Source organism: Haliotis rubra, unplaced genomic scaffold (genome assembly GCF_003918875.1).
Source record: "Haliotis rubra isolate DU_JTF1 unplaced genomic scaffold, ASM391887v1 Scf361, whole genome shotgun sequence".
NCBI lineage: Eukaryota > Metazoa > Mollusca > Gastropoda > Lepetellida > Haliotidae > Haliotis > Haliotis rubra.
Window position 1 is genome coordinate 596,231 of NW_025767037.1, and position 18,956 is coordinate 615,186.

General features: G+C 39.8%; 1 protein-coding gene across 2 annotated transcripts; it reads right to left on the reverse strand.

The window, feature by feature from the left end:
- Positions 1-2,652: 2,652 nt before the first annotated feature.
- LOC124285529 (cyclic nucleotide-gated cation channel alpha-3-like) lies at positions 2,653-15,025 on the reverse strand. Of its 2 annotated transcripts, XM_046721770.1 has the most exons (4): positions 14,801-15,025; positions 7,687-7,834; positions 5,695-5,909; positions 2,653-5,065 (listed from the first exon to the last, which is right to left on the reverse strand). In XM_046721770.1, the coding sequence occupies exons 3-4, from the start codon at positions 5,852-5,854 to the stop codon at positions 3,516-3,518; spliced, it is 1,710 nt and encodes a 569-aa protein (XP_046577726.1). In that variant the 5' UTR covers positions 5,855-5,909; positions 7,687-7,834; positions 14,801-15,025; the 3' UTR covers positions 2,653-3,515. The 2 variants fall into 2 exon arrangements, with proteins under 2 accessions (XP_046577726.1, XP_046577727.1); XM_046721771.1 differs by lacking the exon at positions 7,687-7,834.
- Positions 15,026-18,956: the final 3,931 nt, after the last annotated feature.

Sequence of the window (18,956 nt, forward strand, 5' to 3'; positions counted from 1 at the left end):
CTGAAACTTTTCTTGAAGTTGGGGTAACATTAAGGCTGTGGAAAGTTTCGATGTTAGAGCATCAGTAGCTGCATTGTTTATGAAGTTGAACACAGACTGGTCAAGATAAGAGGGTGTTCCACTTACATTGTCTGTAGCTGTTGTTTTCTCCGTGTCCGTTTGCTGTTGTGTTGGCGTACTTGTCACTTTGTTGTCATAGGTGAAGCTCGCACAAAAGTTGTCGGCCATGGTTTTAAAATCCAAAGTCTTTTGCACTAAATCCTGTTTGGTAGATTTAGGAGGCATACTGTCAGCAGGAGATGATGATGGTTTCCTATTTTCACTGTCGGATCTCGCCGGGCCTTTGGCTGTCGACTTGTCCTTGCCCTTGTTTCTTCCCATTTGGTGAGAATAAACACAAAATATGTGTCAAATTATACCAAGGACCTCTAGGGTAATACTATCTAGCACAAATGTGGACTTTAGTAGACGGTCTGACTTGCGTTTGACTAACTTTCCACCGGTTTAGCGAGAGCCCGAGTTAAACACGTCTTACCACGGCCGCCATATTGGATATATGGTAAGAATGGAGAGAATGGTAAATAACCGTCTGGTTTACTTCATGGAGAAGAACAATCTCTTTTCAGGTGTCTAGTCAGGCTTTCGAAAAAACAGATCTTGTGCTGATCATTTAGTGCGACTTGAAACCGAAATTAAAAAGGCACTGGGAAGCACTGAATTTCTACTGGCTGTTTTCATGGACATTGAGAAAGCCTATGACATGTTATGGACGAACGGTTTAGTAATAAAACTGTATAAGCTTGGAGTTAGTGGCCGCATGCTTGACTGGATAAAAGATGTTGTTCAGTCAAAAGCCCTACGAATATGCCTTGGAGCATTTAGAACTACCCCTGTTGAGGCTCTCCATGTTGAATCTGGTGAACTACCTTTAGATCTCAGACGTGAACTGTTAGAAGTTCGGTACATGCTTCAATTGAAATCTTTTGGAATGAAAAACCCTACTTCAGCTGTATTGGGAGATTGTGTTGAGTATTTCCTAGATCCTTGGAAAGACGGCATGGGGCCTTATGGGATGCGTTCTCAGAGAACTGCTTTCCATCATAATGTACGTGATGTTGCCATAGCTGATGTTAGTGTTCTGCCAAAGAAGCCACCATGGTTGCTTGACCTTCCATCAGTTTATCTTGACGTTCTGGAACAAGCAAATAAATCTGATCCGGCGCCTCTTGTTAAAGCTCTTGCCGAGGAACATATCCGAAGTTTACAGTGGATCAATGCAATGCATATTCACACTGATGGATCTAAGTGCTCAGTGTCCGGTCGTGTTGGTGCAGGTATCTTCATAGCCACTGATAAAAGAGAAATATCTCTACGATCAGCTGATCACTTATCTGTATTCTCTGCTGAACTTGCAGCAATCATTGAAGCTTTGCGGTGGATTCATTTTTTGAGACCTGTATCAGCGGTCATTTTCAGTGATTCTGTCAGTTCTTTGCAAGCAATCCAGACAGGTGCCTCCTCAGCCAGACAAGACTTGATCAATATTATCCTTGATCTTTTTAATGAATTAAGTAAAGACCTGTTATATGTTGAGTTTTCATGGATACCAGCTCATGTTGGAATCTTTGGAAATGAAAAAGCTGATCATTTGGCAAAAGCTGCATTAGCTTTTGATGTCTCAGACCAGGATGAGACAATATTGCCCTCTCCTGCAGAATTATGCACAGTCAGTAAGACCCATGCGCAAGCGAAATGGCAACAGAGATGGACCTCATCCTTAAAAGGACGCCATCTTTATGGCATTGAGCGTATATAGCTAAAGCAAAATTATCTAGAAACAATCGTAGGGAAGAGGTTCTTTTAACCAGACTTCGTCTTGGGCATTGTGGTCTTGGTGCATATCTAAACATTATTAACACTGATATTCCTGCAAATTGCACAGTGTGTAATCAGCTAGATGATGTTGCTCATTTTTTACTGCATTGTCAAAAATATGTAACTCATCGTACGGCGATGGTGGGATCTTTGACAGCGCTTAATATTGACCTCTCCTTGACTGGATTGTTGTGTACAAGTAATATCACTCGCAATGATGTTCAGAATGTCATTCTTGCTTACATTAAAGCTTGTGGCAGCTTTACTACTTTGTAAACATGTATCAACGTAGCAAACCTTTATGATGGGCAAGGTGTAAATGGGCCCTGTTGCCCGAACACCTATCAAACTTTCAATTATCCTATCCTATCCTGTGTTTGAAAGTAGATTTGGGTTTGTTTTTCTCAAGTTGACGCTCTCGCTCGGCAAATACCGATATTTAGGCACGAGTGTCGTAAACATAGTATAGTTTGGGCACGAATATGATATTCTGTTTATTACCGAAGTCGTCAAAATGAGTATGTTTGAAAGATAAATTTTTGATAGGCTGAAGTTACGAAAGAGAGTCTGAAATATTGTTTAATAATCTATTTAACAGCTCCTTGCTTCGGCAGTGAAAATTGAGCTGTCATCTGGTAATCTGGAACATACTGTTCGTTTTATCCAGTGACAGTGGCACACGCAACTGTGCCCCTATCCACAATGACTATGAAATGATAATCCTCATACGAATGGTTTGAATAACAACGAATATTGTTTTTCTACATAAAAGTATTTAATACTCTAATATGTCCGTTGTACTCACATTCAAACGGCGTCGTTACAGACATAAATATATCTAAATATAAAGAGAGTCTACGCATCAGGGATACACCTTCAGAGATCCTGCAAGCGGAGCATCCCCATATATGGGCATGCTTCGACTGTGCCAGAGAGCGTCTCAACACACAGAGAAACGCTGTACACTCAGCCTGGTTGCATTCGTGAGAAATCGGTGGCACAGAGTCGGACCACACAACTGATTATGCGTGACAGTTTCAGTTTTATCATCAATGCAATGCATCAAATATATCAAACAAGGATAAATGTCTGCAACCTGACTGTTTTGTGGAAACAGTAACGATTTTTAAACTACCTATGCCTATTCTTACACATACACAGACGCGAGCAAAATACGAGTATATAGATAGTAAAACATGACTTGGCCAGCCTCTGTTATCCCAAACCTCGGCGACCTGAAGCTATTACTACAACTAACTAAACAACGGTTTGCTGTCTAAACACCCTCTGGACCAAAACAAGTCCAGGGCCTAGATTTTCGAAGCTCTCTTAGCGCTAAGATAGTCGTAAGTGCCATACATTAACATTAACTTACGACTATCTTAGTGCTAAGAGAGCTTCGAAAATCTAGGCCCTGGTTATTTGGATTCTGTTGTGCTTATTCGAAACGTGAAGTGCACTGTTTAAAATAAATTTCAGTCTGCAACAGACTTCACAATTGTAGGATATCAAGTCTTGAAAGTTTACTATCGTGATCACATGTAGCATTTTGCACATATCATTTGAATTCCTTTCCAAGCACATGTACCGGTTGATTACCGTCACACGTCTCATACCCATTGTCACAACTGGCATAAGATCTAATCGGCTTCGTTGTGGGGTTTATCAGGCGTTCCGGGTATATTCACTTTGTCCTGTGTTTGCTCCACAGTAGCCTGTGATGTTTTTACTGACACAGCACTGGCATCGCGTGTGGTCTTGGTGGTCGACTGTTTTGAAATAACTGCTTCTTCCTTTTGACTGATTTCGGTCTTCACTGGGTCAATTTTCACCACATTATCTGTGGCTGAGGAATCAACCTCCGTATGAGCTGACTCTTTACATTCAGAGGTTAACGTCTTTTGAAGCTCGCATAACTGTCCTGTTAGAGTTCCGATGTCCTTGCTTATCTTATCAATCTCTACAGTTATCAGTGATATTCGATTGTCCATAGACATTGACCGCAGTTCCTCTCTTCGCGCAGCATCCTCGTCTAGCAGGTTATCCTTTCTCAAAATTTGCTGACCTCTTTCCATCAATATCTTTTTGGCTTCAGGATACTCTTTCAGTGCGTCCCACAAGTCATCCTTTGACAGACAGAACAAATCTGAATAGCCAACACTTCTAACACTGGCTGTTCTACGATTCCCGGTTTTGTTGCCTGAGATATTAAGAATACTCACCTCCCCAAACACAGCTCCATCAGACAAAGTTACAAACACCTTCTTACCATCTTCAGAAACAACTTCCAGTTTGCCCCTCTTGATAATGTACATCTCTTTGCCTATATCACCTTTTTTACAGATGTAGTCTCCAGGACTGAACACTTGCAACCTGAGCTTGAGGACAAGCTCGACTAGAAGGCCTGGCTCACAGTCTTGAAAGATTGCAACTCGTTTTAGGGTATGAAGGTGGACATGAATTGCAATCTCTGCCCTCAACTTTTCTGGCAGGATGGACAGAGCCTGTCTATCATCAATAGATTGCTTATTGTTCCATGTGTAAGCAAACCACTGTACAACGCGGTCCTGAATGTCAGACCCAACTTTGCGGATTTCCATGTACCTTTTGACAGCATCAACATCATGCTGAAACTCAGTTCTAGAAGCATTCATCTGGTTGATCATTGATCCAATGTTACCAAAGATTGTAGCAAAGATGAGGACACCTATAAGAGTGTCACAAATACAATACAATACTGACTCTATTTTTTCGGGAGGAGGCGTGTCGCCTATTGCAGTCAGAGTTAACATTGACCAGTAAAAGCTGTACAAATACTTTATAGTCAATTGTTTTTTATATTCTGTGGTGTCATCATACACCCAGCCATCCGTGCTGAATCCAAGGGACTTGCTGATAGCGAAGTATATACACGCATTCCAGTGTATAACGGCCATGATATTTACAATAAGAAAGAAGAGACGGAAGCCAATTGGTGAACTAGTCTTCGTTTCTGAATCAGAATAGAATTCGTTTACGCGCCAAACTTTAAGAATACGATTCAACCTGAGAAGCGGATTAAATCCAACCAGAAAGTAAAATAAGTCGAGAGGTGTTATCGATAGCAAGTCCACGAGAAGCTTCCATGATTTTACATAGCACCGCGTCAATCTCTTCACGTCTGTCACGAGAATACCTTGTTCCAGGAAACCTACAAATAAACAACGGACTTAAAAATATGTTTCTTGTGTGAATGTATTTGTATGAAAAAGATGTTCTCAAAGGCATTTTGGTTTATCAATTTGAAATATAGAACCCAGAAATTTGTCATGTGACTTTACATCACTTGTCCCTGTGCGCAATGTATTCAGATGCAACAAGCAACTGTTAAGAGGGTGATTATTTAGAATTTCATTACACCAGAGTGAGTGAGTTTAATTTTACGTCGCTTACAGCAATATTCCAGCAATATCACGGCTGGGGACACCAGAAATGGGCTTCACACATTGTACCCATGTGGGGAATCGAACCCGGGTCTTCGGCGTGACGAGTCAACGCTTTAACCACTAGGCTACCCCAACACCCTACACCAGAGAATATGGGTTACTTTTGATGCCTGACTGTACTGAAGGATGTAACTGATTTCGTATTGGCGTCGGTCTACAGGTTCTTTGTGTTGGTGATTAAATAAGTTATACTAATTATTAACAATTATTGTTAATTTCTTAAAATATATTATTTTGGGCGTTGTAGGCAAACACACTTAAAATTAAAGGGCGCTTTTTTACATCCACCTTGCTACCTGTAGTAACTGCAGATTCATCACTACACAGTACGAACCTAGTCTGCTCTTGACGGCACTGTCCAGGATGTAGGTAAGGTCAAAAAAGTAGTCGAATGCAAACCAATATGGCATGTATGTGCTCTCCCTCAGTTCGGTGAAGACTGCCCGCAGAATGATGACGATGATGTTGTAGTATACAGCCACTGTCAGGAACATGGACCAGTAGTAGTAGAAGCTGCTGGAGGGGTCGATCACCAACTCCGACCAAAACCTGAAGAGGAGTAGGAGTGAGTGGTGACATCGGATGTTAAAAGTTAAAAGTAAAAGAAGAAAAGCGAAAACGATTTTGAAAAATCCCCACAGATATATTAAATAAGAATCGCGAACGAAATTGTTGATTTTTTAAAAAAGAAATCACATTGTTACTGTGTATTTTGATGGTCTTTTATCAAGAGTCTGAAGCATTTGGGGGAGAATTTATGATTTTCAACAACATGCCAGTGCCGAATTTTCAAGACAGTTCACAACCCATTTAAGACCATCATATTGTTTCAGATGCTTATGTCCTATGGAAAAAGGACATCCGATGATTTACATAACAAAACAGATATGTCTGAACCCTACGCACAAATTGCAACACATTTATATCTTTCATTACCGACAGTCCAGAACTGTCGACAAGGGCAAGCAGGACTGTTAGGAATCGTCCACTCTCCTACCCAGAATTCCATGCAGTGAGTGAGTTAGTTTTACGCCGCACTCAGGAGCATTCCAGCTATATGGCGGCGATCTGTAAATAATCGAGTCTTGACCAGACACTCCAGTTATCAACAACATGAGCATCGATCTGCGCAATTAGGAACCGATGACATACCACCTGATTCCGTTAGTCGCCTTTCGCAACAAGCATGGGTTGCTGAAGATCAATTCTAACCCGGATCTTCACAGGTCTAGTACGTCTGCCACTAGCAGCCGCCTTGTGGCGATCGTACGTTGTCCATCCGAGATATCATAATCTTATTTTCATTTCTGACATCTGGATAAATATGCGACAGAATAGAAACTTTTCATCAAGAAAATATTAAAATACTAGAAAAACATGTTCTGACTTCGAGGCCCAAAGTGAGTGAATTTATTTTAACGCCTTTTAGCAGTATACCAGCAATATCACTGCGGGGACACCAGAAATGGCCTTCACACATTGTGCTCATGTGGGGAATCGAACCCGGGTCTTCAGCGTGACGAGCAAACGCTTAATTAAAACATCATCATTCAGCATGTTCAAAATGTGTTAGTTATATATAGCCAGGCCATAATCTATTCAATATACTGTAACAAGGAAGACAATTTTACTAAAGCATTAATACACTACTCAAAAAAAGAAACGCACAGCAAAAATGGTCATTTTGAGTGATGCAGAACAGTGATAAAGAAAACACTATTGAACATGTATTGTCCAATGGACGTAGAGGTGGGACGTAACAAATGACGTGCAAAAAGTCGCAGAGCAGTCAATATCTTGTTTGCATCATTAGCATCAATGATGGCCTGGTATCGGCGTCCCATAGATTGGATCAGATTCCGGAACTGTCTAGGAATGTCCTGATATTCTTCCCGCAAAGCCAGGAACAGAGCACCTGAGGTCTGCGGCTGAGGATCACGCTGTCTCAGCCGTCGATCCAGTTCGTCCCACAAATGTTCATTTGGGTTCCGATCTGGTGATTGGGAGGGTCATTAAAGAACTTGAACGTGGTGCTGGGGATAGTATTGCAAGAGGTGCTGTAACAGGTTTTGTCTTATTGTGTACCAATGGCACCCTCACGTTGCTGATTCGAGTGTCGCGGCATACACGCCTTTTTTCTATTAAACTTGCAAGTTTCATGCATTTTCTTGTTTAGCAATGTCTTTATGTTCAATGCACATGAAAAAGTATGAATGAGTGAATTTCAATTTTTTTTATGATGCCTTGATGATAAGATGATAAACTCCAATAATCATATGTTTTTAAGGGGGAAAAACATCCAAATGATCCTGTGATTAGGCCTCACTTTTTTGTGAAGATGATGGTACATGCCACGGGCTTGTCTTTTCTTCTCCGGGCATACGACCAGCCATGGTGAAACGTTCCATGAACGGGTCGATCTCCACAAGAACATTTTTAAATGTGCTCTGGCGACGTTCAGACATGCGCCTCACCTAGGGACATAAATGAAGGCTGCATTACGTTTTGTAACATTTTACTTTTACAAGTTATTCATTCTCGCAAATACAATCACACCCAGTATATGAAACTGAGCGGGATGTGTTCAAATTTGAGATATCCGGACATTCTAAAGGCACTGACAGCCAGTATCTGTATTAGTGATCCATATGAAATGCGATTACATACAGTTGGTTGGTTGGTTTGTTGTTTAACGCCGCACTCAGCTATATAGCGGCGGTGCGTAAATATTCGAGTCTGGACCAGACAATCCAGTGATCAACAACACGAGCATCGATCTACGCAATTGGGATACGATGACATGTGTCAACCAAGTCAGCGAGCCTGACCACCCGATCCCGTTAGTCGCCTTTTACGACAAGCATGGGTTGCTGAAGATCAATTCTAACCCGGATCTTCACGGGTGTAGTACATACACGAGCAATGAAGTGAGTGAGTGAGTGAGTGAGTGAGTGAGTTTAGTTTTACGCCACACTCAACAATATTCCAGCTATATGGCGGCAGCACTGAAGAAATACAAGTTTAAGTAAGCAGCCGTAGGCTAAAAAAGCGGTATCAAACGGGGTTCCCATAGTTCCATACAAGTGTCCACTACAAAGTTCAAGGTCCTTACCTAATGTGTTCAGACTGACAACACATTCAAAGCATATATATATCTTAACATGTTCTCTTGTGGTAGGCAAGTGAATGGCATTGTATATTATCAACATACTTTTACAATGTTTAGATATAGACAAATTTGAATAAGATGTGAAATATATATTAAAATTTTCTGGAAGATTGACTTTTGTGTCGACTACAGTCCCCATATCAGTGTTGGTAGCCACAGGTCAAGAGGCTAAACACATAGAAAGTGTTTAAACACATTTAAACTGCTTTGACAATGAATGTCAAGGGTACTATAGGGCTCTTATCTATCGCACAATGAGACCCTCAACACATTTTGCCCTCTGTGGATCAACATTATGTGATATAACGTGTTCAGGATCTGGAAACAGGAATTGTTTTGTAAGTGTAAATAGATAAATTATTTGATGATCTTTGGAAAACTTACCCAAAGACAGACAGTATTGAATTTCCTATTTGATGGTGTACAGTATATATTAAATACTTGATTCTTTTAAAGAATTGCTAAGTGTTAACCCTCTGGATGCCGATGTATTTTTAATTCTGATTTCTTCACAATTTGATTAGTTCTGAAGAGTGAACACTGTCCGTTAATACTACATGACGTTGGATCCAACTCAAACTGTTGAATTTTCTAGCCGATGGTGTAAATAAAACTGCAAATATTACACCCGTTTGAAACAAAAAGTGTCCAGTTTGGTCCGAGGTTTGCGTACAAAAACAGCAAATTTCTCCACTTTATTGCACACCGATGAATGTACTGAGATCTGTATCTAACGCGTTTTATCGAAACTGTGAGCGAAGAAACGCTGCCTAACATCAGAACGATTTAGATACATATCAAACGGGTTTGTATGATTATGTATAAACTATTTCAATACAAAGATCTAAATTATAACATTAAGCTAAGATTGAGATTTTAGGGGTTTACGATTGGCGTAGGACTAAGATCGGTTAGTGGAACGGCACCCTGATACGGTTTGGCAGAATCACAACTTACAAGAAATGATGAAATCACACTTCATGCATGGCAGGCAGACAATATAAAGGCCACTGGACCAAAATATACAATCATTTGTCATAGAATAATTAAAGCGCACATAACATATGTAATCAATGACTATATAGGAATTTCTGGTTTTTATGACACATTTCAAGACGTCACAGAATGATGCTATCATATTTATTATGTTTCTGTTGTAAACAATATTAACAAAATTTTGTTGGTTATAAAATATATGAAAACATTTGACAAAAGGAAAAAAAACTTATTTCTTCTCTCATCATACAATTTACAGACAAACAAAATGTGATTTTCATCTTCAATAGGTGCTATCTTATTACTTCTACAGAAAATGCATTGGTATCTTCCAGTTTCGATAGCTAATCCAAAGTTACTTCATCTACATTTAGCTTACAGAGATTTAAAGTATGGTGAGATAGGTAATGTTCAGTAAGTTTCTAAAGTTAGCAATAATGTATAATGTTTATAGGTATAGGAATCGGAGAGACTTTCAACAGAGGTATGTCATGACTGTTTTAGATTATCTGACAAACGAAGCTTAAATTCTTGCATAAATATCTTACTATTACCAACATCCTGGTAAAAACATACAGAACATGCATGAGAAAGAAAGTAAAGCGAAATGTGTCAATTAGCTCTTCAATATTCTCCTGCTTGTGTACATGTATTCTGACAATTGTTACAATGTTATAAACTTATCACTGGCCTTAGTTTCTAATGTGTTGAAATTACTAAAACTGACCTGATTCTATTTGATGTCATGGCCTGTGTGTCAATGGCGACGTTCAGTTCATAGTTTAAAAAAAATCGGTTTGTGAGTCGGGATTTCACGCTCATTCGATAGAACAGAACATTACAGGTTTTACCATGTAAATAATGTTTTTAATAGATATACAGTTAGCTTTATTGCATTTAAATGTATCGTATTTTGGACAAACCGTGCACCATTTTTCGTATAAATCTAAATCAAAATGAGCATTTCAAAACAAACGAAAATGTTTTCAGTTTTGGACTTGTCCTTGTTCATTAATTAATATGTGGCTATTTCACTTCATACATTAAAAGATACAGTAAAAGCTCCTTTGTATGGAACTATCTGAGTAATGGTGTTAGGTATTATTAAAGCAGGACGTGTCAAAGTTCATATCTAAACTACCGGGCAAAAAAGTTAGTACTTTTAAAGTAATTGCATAAAAAAAAAAAAAAGGGTACAGGTTTGAACCCAAGCAGAAAACACTCGCCAAAACGCAACATGGTCCCGATAACAACGCAGCTGTTCGAAAGCTTCGTACGAATCGTGCATTCTTTTAAAAGTGAAAAAAGTAATTGTGGGACACTGGTCCAAGTTCACGTGCATGATCTTGACATAAATACTGATGCTGAACAGCGCAAACATGCAGAAACCAAAGAACCACAACGAATATGCCAAGACTTACGCCAGCGCAACGAGACAGGGTGATTGGTATGGCCATTTCAGTAGCTTCACAACGTCACCTGGCAAGAACCTTCAACGGCAGCCAGGCCACCACCACATCAGCAAATTGATAAACTGCTACCAGCAAACAGGCCAGACCCAAGACCGCCTACGATCGGGAATGCCAAGAGTCACGACACCGGCTGGAGACCGCTACATCCGGCAGATCAACCTCTGGAAGAGATTCGTGACGGCGACAGCAATAGGACACGCCATCAGCAGGCGAACAGTATTTGGGTGTACAAGCTTACGCCCCTTCAGTGGAATGGCCTTGACCCGTCTACACCGTCAACGCAGGCTGCAATGGGCACGAACAATACGTCGGTGGCAGCTACTTGACTGGGAGAGGGTGCTCTTTTCAGATAAAAGTCTGTTCAGTCTGTTTAGAAACGATGGCAGAGTTCGGGATTTTCGAAGTGTAGGAAAACGACTGGAGCCAAACTGCGTTCAAGAGGTTCCTCCGTTCGATAGAGGAGGCGTCATGGTATGGGTAACACTCGTGACCAGAGAACAAGACAGGTTATCATACGGGGAAGTCTGAATGCCCAGCGATACAGAGATGAAGTTTGGTTTGGCGGTTTGAAAAGTAGACACTGCCGTGTCCGAAATTTGCGTTATTTGTTGAAAACCAGTACATTTCTCCGCTTTTTATCATACACTAATAAACTTATCGTCACTGTGCGACGATTTTTTAATTTGGCATCTTTACTGAAAGTGTATATATATGGGCGACACAAGAAATGGAGTCGTGTGGATATGTATAACGTTGTATATTCAATATACGTATACAATATTATTATGTCTTGCCATAAATGGTGAAAATTGATTTTCCTCTACGAAGTCGAACGGCGATAGAGAGGTCACACACGCATTTATAAAGTTGAGGGAGCATAATTCCGCTGTGCTTTACACTATGTCTTTGTAACTCAGGTCGCTGGGAGAGAATATGCTGTGTGGATAAGGACACTATATTTTCGTGAGATTTTGTTCAAGGTAAACCAAACGCGCACCTGACGAAACATCAGGCATAATTTTACAGTCCATAAAGCTGTATAAAAAAGGACCAAGAAAATTCCTAATAAATATACATTTAATACCAACATATTAAATCACTTTCTTAAACTGAAATAGTCAGATTTGCGTATAAGATTAAACGAAATCGCCGTTCACAAAACTGTTTATATGAAATTACAAGATTGAATAGACACATGGCAAGGACTACGTGCAGGCAGACGTCGTCTAACAACTGTTTAAAGGATAAAAACATGGTGTTCTTCGCTAAATGTGTCTTTTTCTTATGTACATATTGTTAAAACCCAATAACTTTTAAAGAATAACAATAACTTACAGCCATCATCTACGTACATGTATATGATATTGTACAAGGCAAAATGTAAATAATGAAGTTATTAGTCTGGTAAAAGAAATAGCTATAAGATAGGCAACATATACATCATATTATTGAGACCCGTGAGGGTCCGGTTTAGAATGAACCTTCAGTAACCCATGCTTGTCGTTAGAGGCGACTAACAGGATCGTGTGGTCAGGCTCGCTGACTTGGTTGACACATGTCATCGTATCCCAATTGCGTAGATCGATGCTCGTGTTGTTGATCCCTGGATTGTCTGGGCCAGACTCGATGGTACACCTACAGAATTAGGAGATAAACCTAGTGTGTTTGAAAATCAGAGACATGCTTTACTGAATTGATGGCGACTAAATTTCAATTGGAACCGAACGCGTAGCGTGAGGTTTCAATTGAAATATTTAGTCGCCATCAATTCAGTAAAGCATGTCTCTGATTTTCAAACACACTAGGGTTATCTCCATTCTACCATGACCCATTTAAAAATCGAACTTCCTCGCTCTGCGGAAGACACTGCGTAATCCGGCATGGGACGAGAGGCGAATTGAACTCGTCTGTGAAGGGAGCGGTAGGTGCCGTTGGTATTTTTTTAACATTACAACATAACAATATTCTGTCCAAAGAAATCAAACTACTGTTTATTCAATGCAATTATGTAATACCCGAGATCTTGGTTTTTTCATCCCAACTCCACACAACTAAAACCAGCCTTTTGTTTTGTGTGCCGTGAAACTGTACCCCCCTGGCCACACTATAATGGAATCGTCTGACCTACTCATTTTCTTCGAAGTAGACAGTTACGCAACAGTTTGAAATGGCGGACGAGCCAGTGTTTACATTTTGCGAAAGGTTGAAATTTGAAGTGACAGTGGACAATACTTGACTGACTGTTGAATCTGAACCCTGCAGAATCGAAGAATAGATCCTTTCCTGATCAACCTACGACCTGTAACTCATCAAAGACTGTTGATTTTTATGACCGGCCGATCATGATTTCACGTACTGCCTCCACCCCCGGCATGCGACAAAAGAGTGACAGTGCAGCGATGAGTGCTGCTGCTTAGTGTACATGCGACTAACTTGTGATTCCTTGGAACTTTGTTTTCATCGTTTGGGACTGGACTGTGTCCAAGCGTTTTTCAAAGTAGATGAACATAACAGTGACAACCTTGCGGGGAAGCTGGCAAAGGGCAGAATTATTTTGTGAACGATGCAACGGGATATGATGGAGAATACCGGATACATACCAGCCATATTGTTTAGTGTCACGTCACCCTAACCCTAACCCCAAACCTTACCCTAACCCTAACCCTAAGTAAATTCGCGTGCTTTCAAAGGTGGCGGAAGGTATCCGGTATTCTGTAGTCTTACCAACAGTTACGAAATATGTGCAACAAAGTTGACGTGTGACCTCACAACCGGTGACCGATTTTGTTTATACAAAATGGCCGGTTCGGTGACATCGGTGCGCAGGATTTTGCGAGGGAACTTTCCTTGATTCAGGGAACTTTTGTACATAAATATGTGTACTCAGAAACATTCTGCTATCTCCGTATTGTTATTTTGTTTTTAATGTTTTCATTGTAACCAAGAGGAGGGGTCAGAAAGGTCGATATTACGGTTGTCGTTCTGCGTGATTTTGCGTTAGTCGAGTCGTCACGCTGAAAGGAACTTTTGACAATAACGTATGAATTATCAAATCATTGTATTGTATCTATTTTTAATTTTCTTGCTAATGTACTCTTTAAATGCATATTCTAAAAGTATTGAGCCTATGCATGCTACGATGAGGCGAATGGATGTCTGAAAATATGAGAAAATGCTGTACCCAGCATCTTGGTTTTTTCTTTGTTTACATTTCAAACAGGTGCATGTTAGTTTCGCTTGATTTATCTAGACATTCGGTTTCAGTGACAAAGACCATTTGTTATTTGATATAAAATGTATTAGGAATTCAGCTATGTGTTTGACGCAGCTGAGTGTGTAAAATGCGTGATTTTGTAAACACAGTATCCAATATTTATGGCCTTAGCGTTCGTGAATGTTCCAAAACATCCCAACCAATTCTTAGTTTATCGGTGCCGTTTCAGAATTACCTTTAGGGATTAGATGAAAAACATATATCAGTGATCATTAATATGCTGTTTTGGAAATTCAGTCCTCCGAATAATTATCTGATTTTACATTTGAAACATACACCAAATAACGCTATGAATCGCAATTTCATAATGTGTCAGAAATGGCAACATTTACGATGTACCCAATTTTGAAGAGGATGGCAGATCCAGAGGCAGAGGATAAATAGGGACCATCATAGTATATTGTACCTCTAAGATTTGATTGACGTAAGGTGATGAATATATGTCACGCTAATTCTAAAACCAATTGTTGAGAATGAGGCCCCAAATCCTTATATCAAATGTTATCTGTGCTATTTACTTAGTACTTACCCCAGTAATAGCAGTTGACCATTTCGATTTTGGGGCTCCGGGAAGAGAATTGCGCTTCTCTTTCGTTTGTGGTGACGGGAGAGACATGTTTAGCGAATACTTGTGGTCACATCATCATCATATTTATGTTGGTTGGCCACTTCAGCAGGATCCCGGACTTCCTTTTGAATGTGGTTCCATCAAAGCGTATCCATATTGTCGTCAATAATATGGCATGACGTCATGTCGTGCCGTTAGCGTATGACGTCAAAAATGAATCGAATAATGACGTCATCAAATCGGCCACAAGTTTCTGTCAATCTACTAAATGTGCGCGCGTGTGTGTTTGGATGTGTTTTCATTTTATTCCAACCATGGCGTGTTTGGTATTGGTATTGGTTTTGTAAAATGTCGGGGCACATGTAACAGTTTATGTGTAACTTTATGGAAACTCATGCTTTTAAAATTCTGCCAACAACTGAATGTGACAATAAATTCAGTACTTTTTTTCAGTATTATTGGTATAGATCTATGTGTTTTTTTAATACGTTATCTTTATGAAAAATTGTTAGTTTTTTAGTTAACAGTGTCGGGTATTACTGAACAAACGGTTATTACCGAACAAAATATATCATCACCTAAAAGTTTCAGTATCATATTTTCATAGTAATGGGAGGGAGAAACAGTATGTACATGCGGTATGCTGTCTCAGCTAGCACATCCTTTTTCTTCTTAATTAATCTGTCCGTGTTGATGTGGCATAGTTTCTAAATCAAATCTTCTCTGTGTGTAACAGTGTTCTGAAAGGTCTATCGGAGTAATAGAATACAAAGAGCATGCATTTTCTGCGATTTGTTTTAAAAATTATTTGCAACATATCATATTTTGTCTACATTACCTCAACATTCCCGATAAGATATAATTAATTATTAAGCTTTTTGTGAAATCTTTAATTCGTGCATTAACTTGCCAGAGGTTCCCCGTTATCATGAGAGATGCCTGCGAGCACTTCGTTACAATAATGTAGCTTGATAACAATGTATTTTGATTTAACTACTACGCTCATTTAGTGTGATGACAAGTCTGTTTTACCTTTAGAATACAGCACCACAAACTTTAAAAAATACGTCATAATACCCTTTTACGTAATGTAATGTGATTTTGTTCGAAAGCACGTTCTCGAAACAATGCCTTATGACGCCTGCATGGCAACACGGTTGTCTGGCTCCAGCGAGTGCGTATAAGCCCGCTCACTGGTGTTTCATCCTCTACGAGCTATGTCATTGCATTAAAGCCCAACGATGTTGAGAGTTTCCAGTAGTTGTATACCGGCGGATGCGCAATATTTTGCAAGCACCAGTTTGAAATATTTTTCTTTTTTCACTAATACGCTCATATTTATTTGTATTACGGGCTGCTGAGGTGTTATGTTTTGTGTATTTTGTATTTTTTAATTTTTTAAATTTACATATATATATTTGTCATTCAGTAATTTGCACCATTACATAGAAAAGTGTTTTATTAGTATTTTATTTTTCGAAGCGGTAATAATGCATTACACTAGACACGTCAGTCGTGTTTGCGCCGGTTCGGTCAATGCATTCTATTTATTAGGATTAATTCAAGGGATTGGGGTTAGGGCTAGGGCTAGGGCTAGGGCTAGGACTAGGACTAGGACTAGGGTTAGGGTTAGGGTTTAGGGTTTAGGGTTAGGGTTGGGGTTGGGGACCTAATGCAATATATAGTAGGTACATGTCCGGTGGTTCGGTCAATGCATTCTATTTATTAGGATTATTTCAAGTGGTTAGGGTTAGGGTTAGGGCTGAGGGTTTAGGGTTTAGGGTTAGGGTTAGGGTTAGGGTTAGGGACCTAATCCAATATAGCAGGTACATGACCGGTGTAATACGTGAGTACCATTTGTTGTTTTTCCTTTTTGCATTTTAATACTTTTATTTCACACAAAAACGGGAAACCAAAAACGTCGAAAGTACATTATGAAATGGGTTAATGTAGACATTTTGGGCTAATGGAAATTGGTCTGGAATTTGCACTGCCTCTTCACACGCAACATAAATTTTGTAAAGTAATGATTCGAAGGCTAACTCACCCTCGTGCCGTCACTACACATGCTCATGTCTCCCTCGTTCCTTAGTGCGATCCACATTATCCTTACAGTGTTCCCTACATCACTTTTCTGTCACGAAATCACCGATTTATATAAAAGCGCGTCATTCATGCATGCACCGTGAAATCTACGTCTGACGCCTGACGTCAACAACCCTTTTCAGTTTGAGGCATATCGGCTCATTCCACGCCACACGTTAATTTGTAGATTACGGAATGGGACGAGTGTGCCAAATGGCATCGGATCCATTCGGCAATTGTCCGAGAATAAAATCACTCTACCCGTAGCATTCGTAATTGTCCGTGACCTATTCGACTCTTCCGTTCATTTCCGTGACGTCACAGGAATGACTCGATTTTGCACATTGTGCAACAGTGTGGACGTAGCTCAGTCGGTTAGCTGTCGAGCTAACAATCCGAAGGTCGCGGGTTCGCGTCCGACGGGTTCTCACAAACTGGTTGCTTGTCTTAATGACACGTGACCTACGGCAGAGATCGTCCTCACGAGAAGTTGTGGTGCTGTTCTAAATCAATCCCATATATGTAAAACATGTAATCGTATATAGTGTATAACAGGGTGTAGGTGCAAAACCAGGAATTAATTGAAACTAGTATAATCAATATTTTTTAAACCTTCCTGTCTTCACTAAATATTTTGGGAAAATTTATTCATAACATATAATTTGTCTGCCATTTGAATGAAGACCTGAAACCGAACTGCCGCCGTGCTGATGCCTCCGGTCAAAATTGGGGTGGCAGTCAAATCGCCCTAGCTACAAAATGCCCCGGAGTTTTGGTCAAATTGCCCCAGGTTTGATGAAAATGCACCAATTTATTTTAAATAAATAAATATATGCCATAAATGCATAGTTTTTGTCAACTACGATATTATATTCTTCATGTAATATTGTAATATTTTTGATAAATGTTCCAGGTAAACTGATAAGACCAAAAGTAATATTCTCTATAGACAACACTGTAATACCAGTTATTTGCATTGTATTAATGCTTTTGTAAAGAATCACAAGAATAAAATGAAATGTTTATAGCTTGATTGTTATCCAAGCTATCATAAGAATGGAGGTCAGCTTGAGAACAAGTGCCTGACAGTATCCTGCTGGCAGTTTGAGCCATGCAAGATTTAACATTATCTCTCAAGTTGTGAACTCTAAACCAAAGACGTCTCACTCTCTCTCTCTCTCTCACACACACACACACACACGTACGTCTAAACCCATCAGCTCATTCAACAAGAGTGCAAGATGAAGAAACTCTGGCAGCATGTACTGCAGGATACACTTTATGCGACTCTTACTCCTAAACCTCCCTTGAAAGGGGAGACATGTCTCTCTGTTGACACTTGAGAATAATAAGTAACACCCTCACTGATGCCAGTAACATGCAGACTAGTGGATGTAATCCTCTTGGTGACAGTAAGTTGTGAGGCTGTAATATTGATCATGGTTGTTGTTGGACTGATTCTGTAATTTGTGATGCATATTCTTGGACTCATCGCCTCTTATATTCAAACAGATCGAAACAAGACTTAGTAGCTTGCCTTCTTCCCTTGTTGCAGTCTATGTGTTAGCGACTCCACATCAGCATTAAGACAAACCAACAGAGTGGAGTGTCTTCCTGCCCTGGGCCCTGGAGGGGTCTAGCAACACAACAAGAGCTGATCTTGAGAGCATTCATTATTAGGAGTCACCTTACATGACTTGCATGATGATAAAGATCGTTGTGCTTTCAGATGAAAGACTTTCATGAAGCCAACCATTCCACAGAACACAACACTTCCCTGTACTATAACAAGATAACTTTGCATCTTTATCCAGAATAAACCCAAATGGACACATGTCAAAGTGTATATTTCAAGTGATTGGCATGAAGGCAAACTAGTTTGTCTATTTATACATTCAAGATGGAGATCTAAGTCTTCATAATCAGGCAGAGAAATGCAATTTTTTCGAAGGTCACCAGACAGATCATTTAGATATGCCTTTGTGAAAATATGCGTGTCCATACTTTTCAATGAAGCAATTAAACTTAAAAC

Bases quoted from the DNA above. Each gene is read 5' to 3' on its own strand.
- LOC124285529 (XM_046721771.1), bottom strand. From the start codon at position 5,854: ATGTTCCTGACAGTGGCTGTATACTACAACATCATCGTCATCATTCTG. The intron at 5,066-5,694 runs GTTCGTACTGTG...GTTTATTTGTAG, and splicing joins TGCCGTCAAGAGCAGACTAG to GTTTCCTGGAACAAGGTATT.